Genomic DNA, 24,641 nt, shown 5'->3' with positions numbered 1-24,641 from the left:
AAGTGAGTCGATCAACTGCTTCTGAATTCATACTGACTTTATTGAGTGGCTTCCATAAAAAGCCATTCTCGGAGGAGGAAAAAAATATCATTGTAAAATTAAAGTCACTTTACAACATGCTTACTTAAATTAAAATGAGTGGGTAAACAGTAAATGATTTCAAAACCTTACAAATAAATTCAAAGTGCGCCTAATGATAGACCCCTAAATACAAGAAAACTCGTGGTTAAATATAACTCCCCACAAATACATTTTCATATCATGTCAAAGAAAAATCCAAGTACATATTCCGTATATTTTCAAATATTTACTAGAGTCCATATACAACTAGAAATACCTATACAAAATCGTCTCCTGGACAAATACATTACTCACCTTTACATCGGGCTGTAATTATTCTAACCTACATGTCTCATTCTATACAACACGTTTGAAGAGAAGTGTAAGTTTAACCTCGACTGGCCTACTTACAAATTTAGAGAGCACACTGTATAGGCTGTGGAGTGAACAGCAATATATGACAACCTTATGAACCTACAACTGCTCCTCCATTATGGGATCAGACGCACATAATGAAAACCACCCCTGTCCCATATCCTACCACACTCCACAGGTATTTGTTCCAACCGAGCAGTCCGTCCACAGGGGACAAAAAAAACGAATTCTCACTGCCAGATAATAAAGTGCCAGAGTTTGTTTTTTGAACAATATGAATGACAGCAGTTACACAACTTTGCAGGCCCTACATTTTTCACAGCAGTGTTTTCTAATATTTTGTGTCTCACATAAACCAAACAGTGCAGAGTGAGGATCAGGCTGCAGGGGAGTTTGAGTTGTGTCTCCCTGTCCCAGTGTGCCCACAGTTACTTGATTACACTTTCACACCGCAGATGTATTAATGGGAAGTTTCTGGTGGCAACAGCTATGAAATAATGCAGTTAGTATAGTCTTAAACACTTGGAAAAACAGTCAAAGAAACGCATAGGCCTATTTTCTCATTAAATGACAACACCCAGGGTGAAGCTTTGCGCATACACCAAAGTATGTCCACTCTCATGTCCTCAGGGACGAGTCCACCGCGACCACTTTGCTGTTTCACAGTTTCTGACTTCACTGAGGGGAGTTTTTAGAGGCCGTTCATGCCCACTCCCTGGGTGGACTCAGGTGGGTGCAACAGGTCGGGGGAATGGCACGGTGGGCTTCCCGGCGCGCTGTGCTCGCTGTCGGTATCGCTCCCCCTCTTCCCTCCGCTGCCCCCGGAGCCAGAACCGGCGGATCCCCCGGCGCTGTGAGTTTTTACATGTTTACTCAGGTGATCGCTACGCATAAATCTCTTGTTGCACACCGGGCAAGCGAATCTCTTCTCCCCGGTGTGTGTGCGTAAGTGTCGCTGGAGCTCGTCGGAGCGCGTAAACCTCTTCCCGCAAAAGAGCCAGTTGCACACAAACGGCCTCTCGCCGGTGTGCCACCTCAAATGCGCCTTGAGGTGCGACGTTTTCCCGTAAACCTTCCCACAGCCGGGGATGTGACAGCTGTGGAGGCCCTTTCTCCGGAGGCTGGCGCCCGCCGGTCCTAGTCTCTCCGCCTCCTGGCAGTTTGGACAGTCGCAGGTGGCTCTGCCCGAATACCGGCGGGCAGATGACCTCGGTGACCCCGCTAAAGATGCAGGTGGACCCCCGGAGAGCATAGTCCCCCCTGCCCCGGCTAATGGAGAGGGGCTTGTGTCCGGATAAGAGGATAACACCGGCTTGTAGCCGTCCATCAGGTGCTGGCCGGTTGTCAACAGGTGTGGAGAGGGACTTGTACTGAAAGCAGAGTGACTTAAAGTGGAATAATCAGAATTATATCCGCCCAGGGGAGAGTGCAAGGAAGTCTGGAGTCCACCGGAATGTAAGGACGTCTGTAGTGCTGCTCCATTAGGGTTTTGAACATCAATCCATCCCGCTCCCACGTCCCACCAAGCAGAGGCTCCGGTGGTCCCGACGTCACCGGTGGGGATACCGGGATGGGACGATTTGAACCAGGAATCGTAGGGATGCGCGACGCTCATCCTCGGATAGATGCCCTGCAAACTGTCGGTGTGCACCTTGGAGATGAAGACCGGCTGGTGGCTGGACTCCTGGGAGCTGCTGGAGACGGACGCTTGGAAAACAGAGTAATCGTTTCCAAAGTGGGAACTGGACGAGGTGCCTGACGTGAGGGAAAAAGCGCTGGATCCACTGGAGCTGTTGGGGGCAAAAGAGTCCGAGATGCCGGCTCCGTTGCGGGACACCCCGAAACCGGACAGGCCGGACCCGAGGCTGCAGCTGCTCGCGGCGGCTCTTTTCCACGGGTGGAAGCCTTTTCCAAAGGACGAGGAGTTATCCGAAATAGCCGACGGCGAAGGGCTCGGACTCCCTATTTTGTTGCATGTTGCAGCTAACATGGCTAAAGGAGTCGATCCTAACCTCGGCTCCTCCTGGAAGGGACAAGAAAAGCTGTAAGTGACAGGGTCAGTCCAACAAGTTTAACGGGTTCATCACAGACACTGAAACGCAGCATTTCACCTCCGAAGAGACGCTCGAAGCGGGAATGCGCGGAGGACTCAACAATCTTTCTCCTCACAAAGTCTAGAAATCATAAGATCGTGAACACTTCCTACCTGGACGAACAGAAAGCAGACAAACGCGACACACAGCGCCTACAAACGCACGCCAGACAAGACACCAAGGACAACATGCGTGTTTTTCTGCACCGGCGTGAACTTCTTATCGCATCTACGCAGCCTCGGCTCTCTGTCTCGTACACGAAGCGCTTGCAGGGAATAAAACAACCGACGCACTGGCTTCGCTGCAGCAGGCTGCTTTCTGCAAGTTTAATCCCCCCTCCGCCGGACAATGACAAGAACTAATTAAACCCGCAAGAAAAGTCCTTTTTAGAACTCACCCCTAGAAGTGAAGTTGCCATCCCACAAAAAAACCACTGCCCTCCTCAGAGGATCTTTTTATATTTATGAATCACAGCGCTGGGTTTTTTTTTTTCTTCTTTTTTTTTTTTTTTTTTAGAGGTGTGCAATACAATGACGCGTTCCGCCCATTCTTCCACAATTGTAGGCTCCTCTCCGGCTTTGAAGTGGCGCTGTGACACGGGCGACCAATCAGCGGCTCTGTCCCCGCACCGCCGCCGCACACTCACCGTGAGGTCATCAGCAGAGCGCCTCAGACATCAGCTCCACACCCACCCACCGCCCCCTCCATCATATAAGACAGCGGAAGGAAGGTAGAGTTAAATGAGAGTGAATTAGGAAGGAGGAATTAAGGGGCCACTTATTGAAATTTTTTTTTTTTTTTTTTTACAGAACATCACATTCCATAAATTTAGAGACAAGAGGGAGGAGGAGGAGGAGGAGGGTGATAATCCTGTGTCTACAGGGGGATAGTACATAACAGTAATAATTAAATAAATACAAACAGGCACCAACAAAAAGCTAAACTCACTTCAAAGTATTTATTTTTTGGCAATCTTTTAAGATCTCTTAAATTATTCTCAACAAGAAGAGTGTTTTTATTTGAACTCTTCTCCACGGTAAAAGGAGAGTAAAGTTTATGTGGACTTTCACCTATTCCACATTTATTTTTTAAAATCAGCTCAGAAGTTTTATTTTACAATATCTTAATTATCTTATTTTCACTTTTTCTTTCATCTTGGTCCTATTTGAAACTATATTCTGCGACTGCAGGCACAAGTTACCCCGCTGCATTTTCTTTTAAAAACTCCTTAAAGAGTTAATATACACAAACTATTACACAACATATAAAGGCTGCATTGTTCTGGTCGCGGGCCCATATTACCCCGTGCACTAACTTTCACATGACTGTAATTGTGTTCAATTATCCTGACAGTTTTGATTAAAAACTTGTAGATGGTGCATTCCGCAGGAGGATGATTCGTTTTTATTACGCGCTGTGTTTGTCATGAGGCAGAAGAGGATGAGGAAGATGAAGAGTTAGTGTGTGTGTGGTATATTGGCCTTAGGGGGGAAAAAAATCTGCCTTGTAAAAATTCAAAAATGTAGATTTCTTTTAGGTCTTATTGGCAATATAGATAATGTTGGAGGGGCACATTAACTGTGACTATTTATTAGAGTGGAGTGTGTCAGGCTGAAAATGAAATGATAAGCTGGTTATATTGAATAGGTTCATCACTTTGCCCGCTGACATTTGTTAAATCCATAGAGGAAGCTGCTGTTACATAATAAGAAGTTGTGCGTAAAAAGCAGCGTTGAACCCTGGGACTGTCTCTGCGTTTGAGTGTGTGTGTGCGTGTGTGTGCGCGCTATTAGCATGCAGTGTGCACTGGACGCATAAATTTCATTTGAATTTCAAATTTAATAACGCAGGAGGTTTTTTAATCATCCGCACTTTTATTTGTTTGATATTAACATGCTTATTGACCGGGTCTGTTGACCAGCGTGGTCATTACAGGACAGGGAAAAGTTAATTAAAACGACCAGGGATTATTCATCACATCATCTGCCTAACCCGTGTCGCTTCCTTTATTACACAGCGTGATCGATGGACTATCTGATTAATTCTTGTGTTTCTAGGATTGGACAACAGCTTTTTTTGGATTAATTTGCGCTGCATTGCCTTCAGCTGCAGGAGGAGTGAAAGGACGAAATCGTGCACATTTTACATGCAGTTATATTAATTATTACTCTTATAGCACATGTGGTATTTATATTTAGAAATGATGAGACGATTTTAGCAATTTGCCCGCATGCAGCAATTAAACGGATAATTCAATGATCCTATTTATTTTTAAATGATTCTGCTCTCTAACTCATCAAGTGCAATTATTTAAGGAAAAAATAGAAAATCACAATGAGCCATTAATGCATGTAGCCTAAAAGAGCAGGAGCAGATTTAAGATAACATGAAAACACACACACACCCTCTCTCTCTCTCTCTCTCACACACACACACACACATGTCCACATGTCTGATTGACGCTGTATCGATCCGTTCGTCTCTCGTTAATTATTTTATTTCCCCCCAAAACTGATCAGTCGCACAACATGGAAAAGCACAACATCATGTCGCAGAGAATGAAATGTGACACAGTGAGAATAAAAACAAACCTACCTATCGTGCTGCTCCGCTCCGCAGTGCACTGACTGACCCTCGACGTTTGCTCTCAGCAGAATAAAAACACATCTCCATGCAGCCGCTCTCACTCAGGACCACAGTGATGTTACACTCTCAGCCCTGTTGGGATTAAGTTTGGGAATAATCCACCAACCTCCTGTTTCCACAATAAACTCCTATAAAGACGCTCACATTATTTATTCAAACAGAATTTAAAGCTTATATTTCAGCAGAACACCAGATTGTAATTGTGGTAAAACTGGTTTCCCTTATGTCCTCTTCCTTCCTGTTCATTCTATATTATGATTTTCTTTTTTCTTTTTTTTTTTGGAAGGAGGGTGGGAGGACATTTGGATATCATCAGTGTATATGTGCTGCAGCTACAGGGGACATGTTGGCCTCTGGTGACAAATTACCAAGTGATCATATACCAGCAAAACTGATGTCAGAGGTCAGTGCGATAACCCACCACCACCACCACCACCACCACCCCACCCCTGCTGCTGAAGCCTCACAGCTACAAGAGATATTTAATCCACATCACTTTCAAAAATCTGATAATCTTATTTATTCCTAGGGCACCACTTTTCTTTAATAATAAAAAAAGGACCTTCCTTTGTGGCCTGTTGCGCTCAGCAGCCACACACACACACACAGACACACACCATACACAGAGAGAGAGAGGGTCGGTGCGAGTTCATATGGAGCATGTGCACAGGTTGTTCTTATCGGGCGGCTGTAACTGTAAGCCGCACCGAACAGATGTCCCCATTGAAGGCTTTCTTCTCCTACGCACATGGGCTATATTACCATCATGAAATCAAACTCAAAACCTGTCCCTTTCGCCACCATAATGACCGAGTTATTCTGGGCCGCTGAGCACGAACAAAGTGTGCTCAATATTGCGTGCTGCAGAATCACTGCGCTCACACAGGAGACCGGGGGAGAAAGGAGTCAGGCCATGAGATGCAGAGAGAACTATACTTTTTTTTTTAATGTGGAGGTTTACAAAGCCACTCGATTTAGTGTGAGAGGGCCTTCTCCTCTTCATAGGTTATTTCTGGAGGAAGACCGTGAGATGAAGGAAATCACTTGTGGCTTTTCCTCAGCAATTAAAAGACTAGGATGTGGTTTAGGCTGCACACTCATATATATATATTTTAGCCGTTTTTAAAAAAATACACAGGGTGTATTATTAAAATGCTGGTAATGATTTACAGCAATAATGTATTATTGCAGTTTATCCTGAAGTGTCCCAACAGATGCTATGAAACTATGCTATAGATAGATGCATACGTAGATAAATAGATAGATAAATTGAAATTGACCCAGCAGGGGCTATGAAACTGTATGCGATGGATGGATAGAAGGATTTGCAGGTAGATATAATTGTCTCCCAACAGATGCTATGAAAATATACGATAGATAGAAAAAAATGGTCTCAGAGACTATGTTACTCTGAGCAATAAATAGATGGACTATATAACTTTATGCAGTAAATAATGTCCCAACCAATACTGTTTAACTGTATGAGATAAATAGATAGATAGATAGATAGATAGATAGATAGATAGATAGATAGATAGATAGATAGATGGATAGAGATAGCAACTGTCTCAGCAGACACTGTAACTGTATAGACTAAAGTGTGCAGAGCAGGGTCTGTTGCTTGTTGTTTTCTCTATTCACCAGGAGGTTGGAAGAGAGCAGATGTCCGTCTGCGCGGTGAGCTGCCAAGTGGGTCCGGAGCAGGAGCAGGGGCAGCCACAGACACAAGGGCCCAAATGGTGAGACAAAAGATGCGCAGGAAGCCCCTCTCCGCCTGGGTGAGCCGCACAGAGAGTCTCCCCTTCTCTGCCAGCCTGCAGGGACACTCACAACACGAGCCAGAGTGGTGGCAGCAGAGCCATGTGTTACCGGCTGGGATGCACTGGTAACACCAACAACAACACTTGAGCTCACACAAACGTAAACACATGCATGTATATGCAGGAATGTGCACGTCTACATATATACAAGCAGGTCCATCCCGTCCTCCACTAATATTAGTTCATCTGCATGTGGCAAAAACACATACATGCTTCCTGTAAAACCTTTTTCTATTGCTCTATCGCTCTCATCTCTATCTCTTTCTGTACATCTATATCTTTTTTTTATCTCTATCTCAAAATCTCTTTATCTCCCTTTTATCTCTATATCTCTATCTCTGTCTTTATAAATATATGTATCTCCCTATCTCTGTCAGTGTCCCTATATCTATCTCTATTACTCTCTGTATCTGTCTCTTTATCTGTCTCTCTGTCTCTATATATCTCTCTATATCTCTGTCCCTCTCTCTATCTATCTCAGCATCTTTTGGGATTCAGAGACATGGCCTTATTTTTTTCCCTCTGCCCATGAGGTCATGAAAAGTGGGTGAAGAGGCCCTGAAAGTGTTCCAAGCACAGGTGTGCAGCATGGCCAGTACTGAAGATGTGCACTGAACCATAAACAATGATATAAATGTCTGGCAAATAAAATGGCTAGTTAACAATCTTTTGACTGCTCTAACCTCTGAGCTTTTGTCGGGTATCGATCAGCCAGCTGTTCCTGGCTTTGTCTGGAGAAGCCTCTGGTTCCTCCTGGGATGAATAGAGAGAGAGAGAGAGCCACTGGAATACTTTGCTTTTCAAGTTGTGTCTCTTTGCATAAAAAAAAAATCAAAACAAGACATAGTAAATCACCACCAGTAAATTGAAATCTATATATTTATCAAAATCACATCAGATAAAATCAGAAAATTAGCATTTGTGTGGTTGTTTAGAGATTTTGATTTAAAATGGATTTATTCAACAACACTGATCGCTGGCTTCTTTGTTCACAGTTCCTATGTTGCTGGTTTACATGGAAACCATGTAAATGGTAATTTGGATGGGCATAATTTGTCTCCCTATATTAAGATAATTGTATGTTAAATAACGAACATCCTGAGAATTGCAGTGGGTCTTGTCACGCAAATATGTCAGGGCAGGGTGCTAATGATCTGTCTCAGCGCCTGTCAGTCACAGCCCGGCTGACAGCAGCAGCAGTGACAGTCAGGACTTTTTATTTCAGGTTGTGTCGTAGCTCTTACTGCAGCCCTCCTGCCTGTGTTGGATCCCTCAGTAATGTGTGGGGATTGTTTGCTCTCCTCTCACCAAACGACTTTCTGACTATTATTAAAAAAAGAATTTGAATAATTTATTTTAGAAATTGTTGGGTAGCCTCGTTGGATGTTGTGCTCTGTTTTTCCCCAGGCCACTTGTTTGCTCGGAGGTGATAGATTACAGTGTTCCAAACACAGGCTGCTTATGATAAACAGAGACAACAGTGTATTTTGCCGCCATTTGGCTCGACCGCTACATCTGTGGGCCATGAGGTCTTCTTATTGACTTTCACTGAGCCCAACATTGCACTTTGTCAGTATGAGCGGCAGTCTAAGAGACAGGCGGGCGAGGCAGTCATACAAAGTGAAGTACTTAGGATTAGCCCTGGCTCTTCAAGTTTCAGTAATTATCCTCCTGGAGGCATTCTTGCTGTGTTGGATAATAATGGAAGTCTGGGTGCACGCCTGTCACCTCTCAAGTGTGGGTGGAGGAAGCCAACGAGAGGCGCAGGACAGAGAAATGTTTGCTTTTTTGTTATGTCATCCGAGGAGCACAAGAGTAAGGCAAACTCGTATTGTTCCCCGAGCACAGAGGAAGCCGCACAACAAACATTGATTTAACACGTTACACACAACTTGAATCTTTTCCGCTGCAGATGTGATAATGAAACATTCTCCGGAGGTGATAATGTGTCTTTTTTTGATCACGTGTAATCAACCAAGTGTCAGAGATGTGTTTTTTGATTTGAACCAATCTGTTAAAACACACAGTGGCATCATTTGTTCAGGGTGATTGACGTTGATTGTATTTGTAAGCTGCTCAAATACATCATACTTTGCATGCAGGAAGAAGAACTATGTATATTTTTTCCCATCCTGACTTATCTGTCACATTATCATTAAAGTTTCTCTCAAGTGCATGTTGGAATAACAGAAAGGTGCTTCTACCCAGCAGAGAAAACACAACGCTTTAATTAAGAGTCACTCCGATTTCCCAGAGGGGAGATTGTCTTCTTCCATTAACTTAGTTTATCATACAATAAAGAGGTTGCCTTGTCCTTCCCTACCCAGACAATTGGTTTTAATCAGCCCGCGGGCCTTTCATGGCTGATAATTTATGCTAAATTGACAAGGGTGGAGGATATCACAGAAAATCATTATGACAGGGCTCAGGTCACTGCCTGTCACCGTCTTGTTTTATCCTGTCCATCGCGCTCACGGACAACAAGGAAATTCAGAAAAGAATAGAGAAAAGAAAAAAAAGAGTGTGATTGAAATATTAGCCCTAGAGACTGCTCACCTTCGTCATGTCAAAGTATTGGACACATGCTGTCACCTTAAAGATTATAGGCCTGTTAAGAATTAAGATATGCTCAGAATCTTAAGAGGAAACGACACCTTAACAACAGGGTACAACCGAAAAGTGTAGCAACTATCGGTTTTTAAAATGCGAACCCGAATAATCCATTAAGAATCAACCGATTTTTCCTATAAAATACAATAATATCATGAAAGACAAATTTATGTTTTTTAGGTTTTTAAAGGAAAGCCACAACAAACAAACCAAAAATGTCAGTTTTTACTTTGCTGTTTAAGTGCAGACTGTGCAAGCGAGAAAGTACAAATTGTGATTTGAAGTAAGAGGGGGTGGGGATGAGGGTGGTGGTGGTGGGGGGCAGGATGAGCACGGGGAGGAAGCCGGGACACACTTCTCGCCTTGCAATTTAATCACTGTATACCCAGGGAAGTATTGACAGTTGTCCTGTGGAAGCTATTAAAGTTGCTGTCCAAGGTTAAATGAAATTGCAGTTTATCAAGGCAGCATTGAGAAAATAAGGGAATCTGTTCATGGCCGTTGATTAATGTGGAGCGTGATCAACACAAGGGGTTCATTAAGCTATACATCACCAGGGTAATTTAACATGTCATCGCGCCTACTGTCGCTCCCCTTCACACATTTTGTGCATTGTGTAGGTTCGGTGGACGCGTGCGTGTGTGTGTTGAAATCATGGACTTCTGACCTCACTTTCTGAGATGTGGATGTATCTGCATGCTTTTGTTTTTACATATTCAAACTTCAAGAAAAATGCAAAAATATCTCCAGAGACTCACATAAGACGGATCACTTATGTTGTACGAGAGTTCAATAAAAAAAAAAAGGTGATAGGCATATTTTAATTCCTGTGCCTATATTCAATAAGTTCAGCCAGATGGCGTTTCCTGCAGAATCACAACAAATCACGTTTTGCCGTTTACTCAAATCAAACGTTAACATGACCCCTTATCTTTCTTCATCCTGATCCTCATCTCAGGTTATCCCTTCATCAGCTGGCTGTTCACCTCATCACTTCCCTGCTCTGGTCCCTTGTAGTTGAACAGCAGCTGACAAGCATACATAGAGGTATGCTAATCAGGCCGGGGACTTGGAGCTGTGGATTTTCTTTTTTTTTTTTTTTTGCCTGGTGGATTTGTTTACTGGTGGATAATTGATGGTGCTTGAGGGACAGGCGTGAGTCGGACATGAATCACAGGCGACATGGCTCATGATAAGGAGCTGAAAGTCGCCTGTAATTAAGCCGGGCACTAGAGACCAATTGTTTGCGGAATGATTTGGTTGGGGCTAATTGACACTAATTGTTTAATCAGATTTTCTTCCCCGACCATACTACGAGCAAGTGTGCTCTCGCAGCACTTCATCCAACAATGAGGAGAGAGACGCCAAATCCTTGATGTCAGCTTGTAGAGGAGGGTGGGGGTGGCTGGAAAACATAGATGTGTGTTTACGATGTTTTATCACGTGAGTTATCATATGACTACAATACACATGCACACGAGCCATTTTTTACTCTTTATCTATCATGTATCCCTTCATACAGGATCTGATGTCACTCTCACTATGATTAACTATTACAGCGAATGAGAAACACAAGATTGACGGCTCTCCAGCAGCTCTTTATGGTGACACCACCCAAAAGTATCTCTGGATGAAGAGTACTTGATTGATCTTGTGTGCACAGTTACCAGATACTGTTCTATAACTGCAGTGGTGTTGATGAGCTGTTGAGCAGAGCAGATTTATGACATGTGGAGGAGGCTCATAAATTAGCACAGTAATACCCACGGTCCTCCCACACCGACTACAGGAACTGTCCCGTTCAGTGTACACTTGCTCATTGGCTCGTTTTGCACTCTTACATCGCAGTGCATACTGTAGGGAGGCCATTTTTGGAAGAAAGGGGGATAATTAGTTTTTAATATCTGTAAAACTTGATGAGTGTGGGTGAGCATCAAGTCCTGGAAAAGACATTTACGGCTCATTTACCAAAACTGTTGCAGCAAAATGACTTCAGATGGCTCACGCACTGGAGTTTAACATTTGGTAAACCAAGATCAAGCTGTTGTTTACTGGTGAACTAATAATTTGAGTAATGCTGTACATCAAATTCTGCATTTGACATTATATTGTTCCGCTTTTCCTTGTGTGGTTGCTTTTGTTGATATAGTAACACACAAAATAATGTTTTTTAAGTTTGTGCTAATATAACGTAACTTTCTTTTGTCTCCACTTTGCATTTAACGTTTATTTCTCTGAATTTTCTTTTTAAGTAACAGATATAGCAAATATCAATATTCAAGAAATAAACAGTGTCTAAATAAACACACAATAAAGCACATGTAAGCAATTAATTGCATTGGCAGAACACTTAATTGCTGCGTTTCATCATCAACGCTCATTTATTGTAAGTTGAGGCTGCGGCACGTGCAGGGAGCTGTTTTAGTAAGATTAAATGATAAAGTGGAGCAGATAATTAGAGACAAGTCTTCCTTCTCGATCTGATTAAATCCAGCGAGTCTGAGTAACGAGCTGCTGATGGCGGCAGCTGAACACGTGAACATGAGATCTAACATCATTACATTTAACGGCAATTAAACCTGTAGCTTTTTTAATTAACACAAACTATGATGGGAAATTAATGGTTATTACTCTGGAGCCAGCAGAGGGGAACAGTGGCTGTTTCCCTCCTCTGATGTATACGCCACAATGAGCAATAGAAAAAAACCTGACTGTCCTGAGAGGTACACATGCAGCTGGTCATGGTGTCAAACTGAAAGATGTAGTTATATAGACTTCTATTCATCCAATTTGTTGTTGATGCATTTGGTCTGTTCATGAAATGTCAGAGAAAACCCAGAGATCATTTGACCACATAAAAGAGAAGTGGAGGGCTGGGGGCCGTCTTACAAGACGCAGGGATGAATTATTAAAGGATCAGTTCACTAAAAACATACTTTGTCACTTACCACTATGAAACACTTGCCATTGGGTTTGCATTGGGTTTTATTACCTCCACCAAAGAGGTTATGTTTTCACCCCTGTCCATTGATTTGTTTGTCAGCAGGTTTACAAAAAAACTATTCAACGGATTTCAAAAATAATTGGTGGAAGGACGAGACATGAGGTGGATCTGGACAGATGCAGGATTTTTTTATTTTATTTGAGAAAGCATTTTTTTGGCTTTTTAGCTGCAACAATTCATGGCTCTTGAGAAAAAATCAGGCATTTTTAGGGGACTGATATCTATGTGTGTGAAAGTTGGTGCAGCTCTATCGACAGCTGGGCCTTGGCTGAGCTATGCCCTCTATTGACTGCTGTAGTTCCTAGAAGCCTGTCAGAACTACAGCAGTCACCCTAATGTGATGGAAGTTTATGGAGTTTCATTTGTGGTTCTCTTCAAATCTGTGTTTTTCTGTTGAAACCAAGACTGAAATCTTTCTTTATCTTAGTATTGAATCGCTAAATGGAACCATAAAAAAGTTTAGTAACTATAATCAAGTTGTCTGGGGGTATTTTCTGTCCTTTAGATTGAGTAGTCATAATTCATGTTTCTGCATGATATTGATAAAACAAAGTCCAGGTGGCATTACGTTTTTTCCAGCTACAAATCTCATTAGAGACAAGAATGCAGAGAAAAATAAACCCAAACCTGGATAAATCCAAGATAACTGACACTACAGGCATGTTTTTGGTCAAAGAAAAGTATGAACCAGTTTAATAATATCTTGTATATGTGCAGCTTGCTAGACTGAAATTTGTTTTCAGATCCGATTTGAGATTAATTGGATTTATCAATTACTGTATTTCGATGATGAGTTTGAATTGAATATTGTTTGAAATTTATGGGGAATGATTTTTAATTAAATACCAAAATGATCACAGTATTCTTCCCATGAGATGCAACCCAAGTTGGAAACATCCTTTCTGATTGTTTTAATAGTAATGTTTTTTAGTGTCACACATTATTCACATTCCAATTAGCATTCATCTTGTCTGTGACCCTCTTCAATAAAGTTTTCTGATTTATCGTGGAAGGCTGCCTTTACTTTGTGCTAATAATTGGATGCTATTGAAAGGATGAGTTTCATTGATTTTGTGGATGACTGGGAGCATCACTGGCCCAGACCATAGATTGTCAGCAAGGTCTGTGTTGAGCTGGGATCGATGCCGGTGAATCTTCCCCTCTGGTTTTTATTTACTTCTGTCTCCATTGATTGAAACATGCAATAGTTCAGGGGCCATTATCACACTGATGCTAAGTTTCTCTGTCTGCCCGTTGAAATAGCTCCCTCTGTTCCCCTGCAATATCTCACTCCAGCAAGTGCTCCCATCTTTCCCTTTCTAACTAATGAGTTAAGAGTATTGCTATGACCTGTAAACATCAATCATGGAGAAAGAGGGAGACAGTGACTAACTGCACCAGCAGGAGGTGGACAAAATGAAATGAAAGTGTACAATAAAAGAAACATTCAGCTCGTTGTAGAAGCTGAAATAAACAATAACAGAAATGAAGGTAATCGTGGAATGATTGCTGGTTTGTCGATTTACGCTAAATCGTCTCATATAAGCAGAAGAAACTGGAACTGTCCTATCAATTTAATGGAGGGAGACTAATAATGCCCTGAGACGTTGGCTGTATGAAACTGGAGACAAAGACACTGAAACGTTTTTGTTCACTCATTGTGAATTCAGTGGTGTGCTCTTAATCCAATTCAGGGCTCCTGGAGTTTGAAAAAAAGCCATGAATTTCCATTCAACTGTTAAAATTAAACTTCTTTCAAACAGATAACTTGCACAATCGGCCTTGTAGTGGCTGCCTCGCCAGATTGTTTCCACAATACAACATAGAGATGGCCCAGTGTAAGTGGTCTGTCCTGCGTTTACATATCTTATTCCCTGACAAGACGGCAGAAAGGTCAGCATCCTATCCAACTGGGACTGTCATGATTGAATGTAATCAGTATGTACTTGTTATTCTGAGTGCCGGGCCTTTCTTTTATTTGCTGGCCCAGAAGTTAATTTCCCTGGTGACCTTTGTGTAATAAAACAGTATTATCTGTTTCTGGAGCCACAACAAGGAAGCAAATTAGCTTCCTCAGCAGTGTTTTGTCACGGACGAGATCAGTTATAAGTTTATTTACTTTAATTAAATTAAGGGTGCAGTAAAGGCATGTGTCTGTGTGGGCATCATCCCTTGACTCCCTGCATTATCTGATTGTCCCAGCCCGTGGATCGGACAATGGTTACGCATTTAAATGGTTATTCACTCGACGCAGTCACTGGAGACACTTGCTTGAATTGGATAAGTGATATTTTGTGCAGCAAAATAAAAAGGAGAGAAAACAACCACTTTCTGAAAACCAACAGGCTTAGGAAATTATTTTGAATCAAGCTGGACGCTTTGCAGAACTTTTTGTGTAGACTCATTGCGAGAGCGTAGACCTTTAAAGGGAAATCATCAAGGTGTTGATTTCTCACACTTCTGCACGAACATGTGTCACTCGATACTGTGGAATTCCTCTAATCCTTCCCGAACGTTCAGTGGGAGTGACACTTTCCCTTTTAACCTGGATCTCTTTTTCTTAAGTGCACTCAAACAAGCTCCGATGAACGCCTTACATTTCCTCTTCATACCATCATGTACAATGCAACTTCTGACTCACATTAGTTATTATAAATCAGCAGGAGCTTTGATATTTGCCTTTTCAACAAGTTTCTCTTTAAAAAGTGATAATAATGATTTAAAAATGTTGATTTATTTTTTATACCTGGATTTATTTCTATACAGTACAACAACATTAACACTTCACTGATAGATTTGCTGTTTTAAATATATTCTATAGCAAGCTGTTGCAGTTTAGTCTAAAGGTGAATGTGAGAGGAGAGGCTGTGAGCTGTGGAGGCCAAAGTGAATGCAATGCTTTACTGACCCGAGGAATCTCTTTTATTACGGGCTCTTTGTGCCTCTCCCTCCGCTGCTCTGTCAGGCCATTCAGACCCAGTGGCAGCCACCTACATTATATCCTGGATAGGCAGGACATTCATGCCTTTTTAACCCATTGTCCTTCCCCCTGGGGTGAGGGCCCAGAGCGGGATGTGAGAACCCCAGGCTGGGTATTGTGTCCCTCTGCGCTCTTCACACACCCGGCGGGGGACTTCCTTTCTGGTGTCACCGAAACCTGTGTGGTGTAATCCGCAGCTCCCTGCTGAGCAGGATGGGAAGGTTATTAAAAGTGCCTCTAATGTCTCGTTAATAAATCGCTTCCATTTTCCGCTTCATTTCTAAGTAATCGTGTTGGGAGTGTGGATAGGAAGGAATGTGTACCCGTTCCCGTGTTTTCAGTATCAAAGCAGCATCAAAAAAATTAGCATTTCTTTTTATTGTCAGCAACACGTAGCACTGATGCACAAATACAGATCCATTAGAGAGGTGACCCAAGCATTAAAGATCGAGTATCTGGGCTCCATGTGTGACGGGGTCAGCCAGCAAGGTGTTGATGCTGCTGTGATTGCCGGAGGAGAGATTTTTAAATGTACTGAGTCCAGCCTAGGGGTTTCGGGTTAATGGTGTCTTATACTGTGACCCGGTGGATTCTGCGTTTAGGTCTCCTCTGGGGGTAGCTCTATAAAGCAGCAGAGGTCACTCCAGTTAGAGTGCTGCTGTGTTAAGAGGTTAGAGAGCAGAGATCCCCACGGCGTGGTATCACAAGCACTCTCCATGATGCGTTAAGGATGCTGATGGCTCTGATTGCCACAGTGGGACCTGGAGGTGAGGTTAGGGATGGCTGAGGACTGCTGGGGTAATCCCATTAACTGAGACTCCTGTAGCCCGCTCTCCCCGTGGGTGTGTGTGTGTCAGAGAGAATGATGGAGACAGTGTCGGTGTGTGTGAGTGTGCAGGGGGTGACCCGAAAGACATTAGCCAGCCCTGGAGGTCAAAGGACAGACGGAATTAAAATACATGTGAATCATTTATCAAATATGAGCGTCTCCTCTGTTTTTAGTGACCGCTAACAGCCAACGTGAACAATAAGGCCGTTTGCAGTGACCACATTCACGCATTCATTCTCCTGAAATTGTTTAATATCTCACTTTGAACCCACATTTCTTCTCACTGATGTTTCAACCTTTATTTCCTGCAAATTTGTGCATAGTTATTCATGAAAGCCTCTTTGTGTTCTATTTCTTTTTATAGTCATAAGTATTGGTCGTTTGCTTGTGGACAGTTTTTTGACAGATGGACGTGAGAGTGGCACAGAGGTGAAAAGAATCAGGTTTGTCAGTTTCATGTGTTGCTGCATAACTTAGTCATTAGTTAAGGAACAAATAAAAATAGAATAGAGAATGAATTTCAACATGTCCACCCTGACTCGTACAAGGACAAAGACCTCGTCGTCGGGTAATTGGCAGCAATTATCACGTGTCTCTCATTTTGGTGCACAACAATTAGTTTAAGTTGTGACGAGACTTGGAACAAAATATGTATTGACATCCCTGACAGGTGCTAAGATGTCACCATTGAGCTGGTTTTAACAGCATTGTTAAAGGCTTATAGATGGTGGCGATTATGCACTAAACACCACGAGGCTATCTGCGATGCTCTCAGTGAGTGAGTGAGTGAGTCAATGCAAGAGTGACTGTGGAAATATAAGTGGGGCAGTTGTGGCAAACAAAAAGCTAGCAGTGATTCTGAATAGAGGAAAATATACCGAGGGGGTCAGACGTCAATGGCAGGGAGTAGGAGAGTGTTTAGCATTGTCCATAATGGATTCTCACAGTGAAAAGCTTTCGGTGGGCGGGATGTGGTGGGCCAGAGTCATTCATGCAACAACACTATATCATGTACATACTGATAAACCACAGCAAACACATGATTAAGATGGAGGAGACAGTGTCTTCCTTTCCTCTGTGAACGTGGAAAATGTTTCTTTCAATATTTTGATTTTCACCATTTTTTTTTCCTTCAAGAACATTGTTTCTTTGAAAACCACAAACTGAAGGGTTGCTGTGCAATCGGTCACAATCAAAGTTTGTTTCTAAGCCTCTTCAGAATCAGAATCAGAATCTTCTTTATTGCCAAGTAAGTAACAGGTTACACACGAGGAATTTGACTTGGTGTTGGTAGGTGCATAGCCGTCAATAAGAAAATAATAATAATAATAAAGTATATATACATTAAGTAATCATAATGTTTTTACAGTAAAAGTAATTGGTGGTTGCCAAATCCCCTTAATTTGACCAGAAATGTATTCAAAAGAGAAATTTCAAAGCTATATTTTTGCTCAATATTTCTGAATTTTTTATCATTGCAATGACAATGATATTTTCCATATATGAGGATCTTTGTTATTTGAACCAAAAATAGTTTTTTTTTAAAATAATTACAGTGACACACAAACTCATCCATAGTTAAAAGGGCACATTTAATTATTTGACTGTAACTAATGCAGTGAAGACGGATATTCGGAGTTATTGGTATTTGGAACAATATGGTGAGTGTGTGTATTGATCAGACTGGAGTCTTGTCACGTCTGTCAATAACAGTAGATGAATCTAATTATAGTTCTTTTCTGTCTACTCAGTTAACTGTCAGCATGGGAGCCCTTAGTCTGTGTATGTGCTCTCACACATACACACATATACACACACACACACACACACACACACAGATCTATCACAACATTAGGGCCATTGACTTAGGGTCCCACCTCCTTCCTTAACATCCCACCATAAAGCCTTAACATTGGTGCCAAAGCATCAGCTGCTGTGATGCATCCCACTCATATACGGATGTAAATTAACCTGGAGACACACACTGAAGTTTTCGATCCATGGATGTTTTTTTTAAAGATATTAATCCTGTATCTTTTCTGAGAAACAAAATGATTCTCTGGACAGACAGCAAAATCATTCGCTCTGGAATCAGAAATCAAACATTTAACAATTCGTCATGCTTCAACATTTAATTTCCTGTGAGACTTTAGCTCAGGTTGTGTTTGGATACGACACAAGTTGTTGTGAGCAGATAGATTTTAACACATCCACTAAAAGGAGACCTACAGGTGGAGTCTGAATCTCTGTATCTTTGTGCAACTCCAACTAATTCGTTTTCTTGATTTTTAATTTTAGCTATACCTGCCCTTTGCCTTTTCATAGAGCATTATCAGCTCTATATTGTCATGATAATGTGTCAGTCTTATATAGGATTGTGCATTTGATAAAACTGTGTATTTGTATTTTCGTGCACACACATGGAAAAGAGAAATGGATCCTCTAAAGGCCCCTTTTAAACAAGGGGAGGAAATAAACTCTTTGGTCCTTTTATACAGAGATATAATGCAAGCGACAAAGTGCCACTGAGTTACAAAGTGACCTGTTACCAACATGTCACATAAACATCACTGCCCCATTTTCAGGGATTATTTATTTTCTGTAGAATCCATGCTTTCTCACACAAACTAGAAAAAAACAAGTTTTACACACAAGCCTGTGTCTTTGTTTGTGCAGCTTGTCATTCCACGCGGCTGCACGCGGCCGCTCAGGGACTCCCATATCTCCGCGGGTTTTGCGAGGGACAGTCATTTGAGTTCGAAATCTTCTTTGGCAAGTGCAGCACTTCATCAAGGGTGAAGACTCCCTGGCTATCAGAGATGTATCAGTTGGTCTGATAAAGCCCCTGCGCTGGTCCCCACACAGCAACATCCCATCATAAATAAAAGCAGCAGAAAAGGGGCCTTTGTCACTGTTTATCTGGACTGCTTTTCTTCCTCGCCCTTGATTTCCTCTTCAGAAAATTGATGCACCCTTAAATTGAAGCGGAGGGCTTGACAGGTAATGGTTAGTGTGATAACTGCTCAGATTTCATCAGCCTGGGCTTTTTTTTTTTCCTTTGTGTGCAATTGTTGGAACTTTCAGCTAGATTACCTGTCATCCAGTGCATCAGATAAAAATGCAGAGTTGAGGAGATACAGCAAACACTGGAGCAGATAGGAAGAAAAAGATCTGGATGGAGAATGTTGGATGTGAAAGGAACAGTGAGGAAACACGTTTACATTTATCTGGTGGTCTGGCAAATAGCACATATTATTACCATCACAATCACTTTCCTCTGGGCATAGAGATCTGTATTTATAGAATGTGCTTTAAATGGTGTAGATAATGATTAGCAGTTTGCAGTGGGGGTAAAAAAAAACATGGCTGAATTGGCCTTTGTGGCCTCCAAGCTTTAATTTCCACCGACATTTAAATGCAAATTACTATGAAACTATAATGTTTAAAGTCAGTCATTTTCAGGGGGTTGTGTCTTAAAAACAGGGGAATATGTTTCAGTTCTTTTTAAAAAAGCAGTTGTTGATTTATTTGCAGATAAAATCTTTATTGCTGCATGTTACCGTATTGATTATTTGTCAGAGAGAGAAAAATATTCAAGTCTCAAAAAAAAATCTGCATTTGCTCTCTTGCTCCATCGGTGTTATGGTAACCGATAGAGCTGAAATCTTTGGCAGATGTGTGGCAGCAATTTTTTCTCAGCTATTATAGCATTATAATCACTCGGTTAGAGTTACATAAAACATGCATATTTTTGACTGGGAAATTTTCTGATGAGGGAAACAGCTGTGCTGGCCTTACAATGCATTAAGTATTTCATCCCTTCTAGATGGTTAAATTGTGCATGAAATGTTGCTGGCGCAGGGTTCTCCCGAGCTGGACTGATTAGGCAACATCTGTTACATTGGGAGAAATCCGTGTCGTTTCTAATTAGCTGTCAGACTGCGGCTACGTTGTGCCTGATGGTGCCGAGGATCTGCCACAGGTTCCTCTCCTCGTCCTGTCACCTGCTTGTGCCCCCACCCTCCTCCTCCCTCTCTCCTTTCCCAGTACCCCTCCCCCTCTCCCCCCTTACTCTCCCACACACACACACACACACACACACACACACACACACACACACACACACACAGTCATCAGCTGTAATTAGAGAGCAGGGTCCATACAAAGGAGCGAGCTGGGAGCCAGGCTCGAGCCCATCTGTGCAACCCCATCATCAGGGAGCTCACAACTCCTCCAACACTGGGGGCCGCTCCCGAGCCGGGCCCCTGCACACTGATCATCTGATCACACAAACTTTCTTCCTCTGCCTCCCTCCCCCTCCCCTCCCTGCCTTCATCTTTCTGCTCCACTTTGCTCTCTTTCACTCTCGGGCACTGAAAGAAAATCTATTGCAGCCAGGCTAATTCATCTTGCTTTAATAAGGCTCGGATGCTGGTAAATATTAAATGTAGCTTCAGTGAGGAAGAGACAACACTGAGCAGCTATTGACAGAAGTCGAGCATTAGAGAGATGGAATGAGCTGAAATCCATATGGACAAATTAACAGACACAGGAGATGCTTACAACCTGTCGTGTTTTCATTCACACACACTGTGACTTGTTGTTTTAATACAGTTTACTGTTAAGACTGCAGCATCAAACCCAACTTTCTTAATCCTCTTATAGTTTATTTTTATCAGGATGTTAAACGTTTTCTTCCTCTTCAACATTTCATCGACCCTCTGGACTTTATCAGTTTCATTTCATTCACTACTAATCGTGTACACAATATGCCATCGCTATAGGTCAACTCCTGTACTGGTCATCACAATGTGTCAGGTAATTCATTTCAGTAGCTAATCAATGATTCGTGTTAATGTTTCACAATGAGAACAAATAAACAGAGCAACATTTTTATTTTCCAAGCTTTATGCTCTGAACAATAAAAAATTATGTAAATTTTTTCCCTGAATGCAAACGTGGTAAAACAATGTAGAGTCTTTTTTTAATGGAGACGTGGCCAAGAGGGCAGAATTCAAACAATATAACATCTCTAGAATGATACTCAGTATAGTGCATAACTTCACCAGGGCCCGGCAGTCCCCTTAAATTCATTCAAGCTGCACCAAATTGCACACACAGCTAGATATCAGTCACCGTGCCTAATTTCTTTCATCAAGATCCATGAATTATTCCCTGGGAAATCAGTGAAAAATGTCAAATCTCTCAATGATCTGACCCCTGATCCGTATCCGTGCCAAAATTCAGTGGGTTCTTTTCTACACTACATCCTTCCTATAGAAGAAATTGCATGAAAACTTGAGTCTTATTTTAGTTGCAAGTGTCTGCAGGAAAAGAAACTCTTCATCTGCCCTGATTGACACGTTTTTTATTATTATTATTTACCAAAATTCACACTTCTTCATTCAAATAAACGAAAAACCCTTTTTTGTCATTACAGCTCTGAAACAGAGTCAAACTTCCTCCCTCCACTCCTCAAGCTCTCAGTCTGACTCCTGCTCTGTCATGACATAGTCAGACAGCCGACACATCTGTCACCTTTGGCAATCTCCCTGACAAGTTCAACTGGAGAGCCCGCGAGCTGAGAGGAGGGGCTGCTGGCCAGAGCTAGAAGTTCTGCTTGAGTGGTGCCTTAAGGCGCCATGTGAGACACAAAGACAACGCTGAGTGGTTATCATAGACACTCAACCACAACTGAGAGATGTCCTCGCCTTGCCACCTTTAAAATCGAGAGGTTAATTTGAAAGCTGACAGGTACGACCTGTCATGTGCGGTGGAGTGTTAGTAACTCGTGTCCTTTCAGGTGCCAGAAACGTCAGATGTGCTCTTCAAAACCTCAAACCCATGACTTCCCGTCAACTCCGAGACAATTTGATGAGTGACTAATCCAATCCATATCATGTTCTGTCTGTTAGCTACATTGTATTGTGAGCTGTAGCTGAAAAACATTAAATACTGGATGTGACACAGACTTTTAAGCTATAAATTAAAAACCTCTGTTTTAACAATGTTTTCCTGTGGTTGAGGTTTCCCTTAGTGTATTCATATAATGAATTAGGTTGTCCTGAGCTGATTTATTAATAAGATAAATGCACCAGGTATATTTATTTCACAGACTCATTTAAAATATTCTTCATAAAGTGAGTAAACATTTTACACTGGCAGAAAACAAGTATTTCAGTTAAATGATCTGCATAGGAAGGAAAAATATTATAAATACGTAAGTAAACATATTGTTTACCATTTGTTTATTGATATTTATCAAATATTACATCAGGTCATCGTAGGATCCACAAGGTTTGCTCCCGTCCCTGCTGTATTTCCATTTCACATCTTCTATGTGAGAAATCAGTGAACCCACAAAATTGAAATGGAAGATATCTAAACCCAGACCTGACCCTGAGATACATAATAGTCCTCCGCTGAGTGGAGACGATGAAGAAAAAGTTAAGAGGAGGAAAAAAAAATTAGACTTTGAAATAGACGCGAGGCTGTCGCAATTCTGCAGCGAGAAATCAAGGCAGAGAGGAAAAACACTCTGTGACCAAGAATGACAGGCCTGAGAGAATGTCACAGCAATTGTGGGGTCATCACCGGCAAGAGATGATGGGTGATTGCTTTGCGTTCCACGGCAAGTCCATCCTGGAGGACATTGCACACCCTTGCTCCTCTGCGGCCCAACCTTTGGCGCTGACATTTAAAGTGTTGATTTTGGAGCACTTATGCTAATTGTTGTAATTTTCCTGATGAAGCGCCATTCTGATACCTTGATGTGGCCAAGATAGTTTTACATTTTCTATGTGGTCCTCTTTGCCATTTGCACTGTGTAGTGTCAGCTCGGAGTACTACTGAAAGCAGACAAAATTGCAAGCAAATTGCATCAGATTGCCAACATTGTGAAAAGGTAAATTGCTTGCAAATCTATTTAAACCACTGGCCTATTTTCATCAGCTATGGTACTTGGTATTCATGATTGCTTAATTGGCGACCTTTTCTATTGTGTAGTGCTTTATGGTGTGATGGAAAACGATCTTTACCAAACCAATTACCCTTTTTTTCCCTCCTCACTACTACATTAGAGCTGTGATTGCAACAGCTAGTCCTTTGTAAATGAACTTTCTGGTTTCACAGAATAAAGTGTCATTTGCGTGCATATGATGTTGTTGAGCGTGTTAGCTGTTTTTTCATTTGATTTTTTTTTGTGTATAGAAAGCCCTGCTAAAACGATGGACTGTTTTAGTTATACCCTGTCCAAGTGTGACAGTAATAAGCTTATAATAGCCTTATCCATGTGAGAGCCTTGCTTAAAAATATTTTGTCACCCTATCAATCATGTTCATTTACCTACGGTGTGGGCTTTATAATGCTTTGGATGTGGCCATTCAGATTTAAACAATCGTGGCCATTATAGCAGGTGGAATTAATAATAAACAGAAAACAGAATTTCAACTGTGAGTCCTGATGCTAAGATCCTGAATTCACTGACACTTCTGAGATGCACCAACACTAGACTTATTATTCATTTACATCACCAGGGTAACTGTTCTAAACCTCAGCGTTATTCCTTGTCATTAGTGAGTCCTCCTCGAACTGTTCTACAACATACTGTCACTTTTTTATTGTTTGCGTGGACATTGTGTGCAGAGCTTTCCATAAACAGTTTATGCAGAGTGAAGTTGTGTTAATCCTACCTGGTTTATCTGCAATGAAAATGTTATAGTCTAAAGGTTGAATTTGCTTTATTGTTTAGATATAAGTTTGAATGATTATCATAAATTGCACGTTGGCCATTTCAGAGCTCTGTTCAGCAATTGACACAATCTTCAGACCCACATTCAGAACTTTTCAAAATAAAAGTTTAAAGACAACTTGTTAAAGAGGAAGTGAATATATTAATGTTGCTGCCATGATGCAGATCAGCATCCGCGACATGTGAGAATGTCTGTGATTGTCCGGTTATATAAATATAACCAGATTATAAAGTCTGGAAGAAGACACTTTCAAACAAGTTTATTCATATTGAACGTATCTCGCAACCTTGGGCCCTTAACAATACACATGCGAGGTGTGAGGCAGATAAGAGGATATGCATTCAACATAAAGATATTTGTAGAATTAATGGGAAGATAATTAGTTTGGATCCATTTGTCTGTTGGTTTATAAAACACTGTCCAAGTCAAAACTTTGATAATCTCCTGAATACAGAGAAATTCATTTTTTTTCT

At 41.7% G+C, this 24,641-nt stretch overlaps 1 protein-coding gene and 1 long non-coding RNA gene across 5 annotated transcripts in view; one reads left to right on the top strand and one right to left on the bottom strand.

Annotated features, from left to right (window-relative positions):
• LOC109633517 (uncharacterized) overlaps positions 1-24,194 on the top strand; it is a 30,967-nt gene extending 6,773 nt beyond the window's left edge. The window contains exons 3-4 of one of the 2 annotated variants that reach the window (XR_011245899.1): positions 5,461-7,059; positions 21,858-24,194. This is a non-coding gene — a long non-coding RNA (uncharacterized lncRNA). Of the gene's footprint in view, positions 1-3,092; positions 5,118-5,460; positions 7,060-21,857 lie in introns of those variants that run through there. The other variant, XR_011245900.1, reaches the window with a different exon arrangement.
• sp8b (sp8 transcription factor b) lies at positions 20-5,243 on the bottom strand. Of its 3 annotated transcripts, none has more exons than XM_020093453.2 (2): positions 5,124-5,243; positions 20-2,458 (listed from the first exon to the last, which is right to left on the bottom strand). In XM_020093453.2, exon 2 carries the CDS (start codon positions 2,423-2,425, stop codon positions 1,127-1,129), a length of 1,299 nt encoding a protein of 432 aa, XP_019949012.1. In that variant the 5' UTR covers positions 2,426-2,458; positions 5,124-5,243; the 3' UTR covers positions 20-1,126. The 3 variants fall into 3 exon arrangements, with proteins under 3 accessions (XP_019949012.1, XP_019949010.1, XP_019949011.1); XM_020093451.2 differs by lacking the exon at positions 5,124-5,243 and adding an exon at positions 2,926-3,086; XM_020093452.2 differs by lacking the exon at positions 5,124-5,243 and adding an exon at positions 2,642-2,917.
• Positions 24,195-24,641: the final 447 nt, after the last annotated feature.

Source organism: Paralichthys olivaceus, chromosome 13 (assembly GCF_024713975.1).
Source record: "Paralichthys olivaceus isolate ysfri-2021 chromosome 13, ASM2471397v2, whole genome shotgun sequence".
Classification (NCBI taxonomy): Eukaryota; Metazoa; Chordata; class Actinopteri; order Pleuronectiformes; family Paralichthyidae; genus Paralichthys; species Paralichthys olivaceus.
The sequence above is the reverse complement of the archived record's forward strand: the minus strand, read 5'-3'. Positions and strand labels throughout refer to the sequence as shown.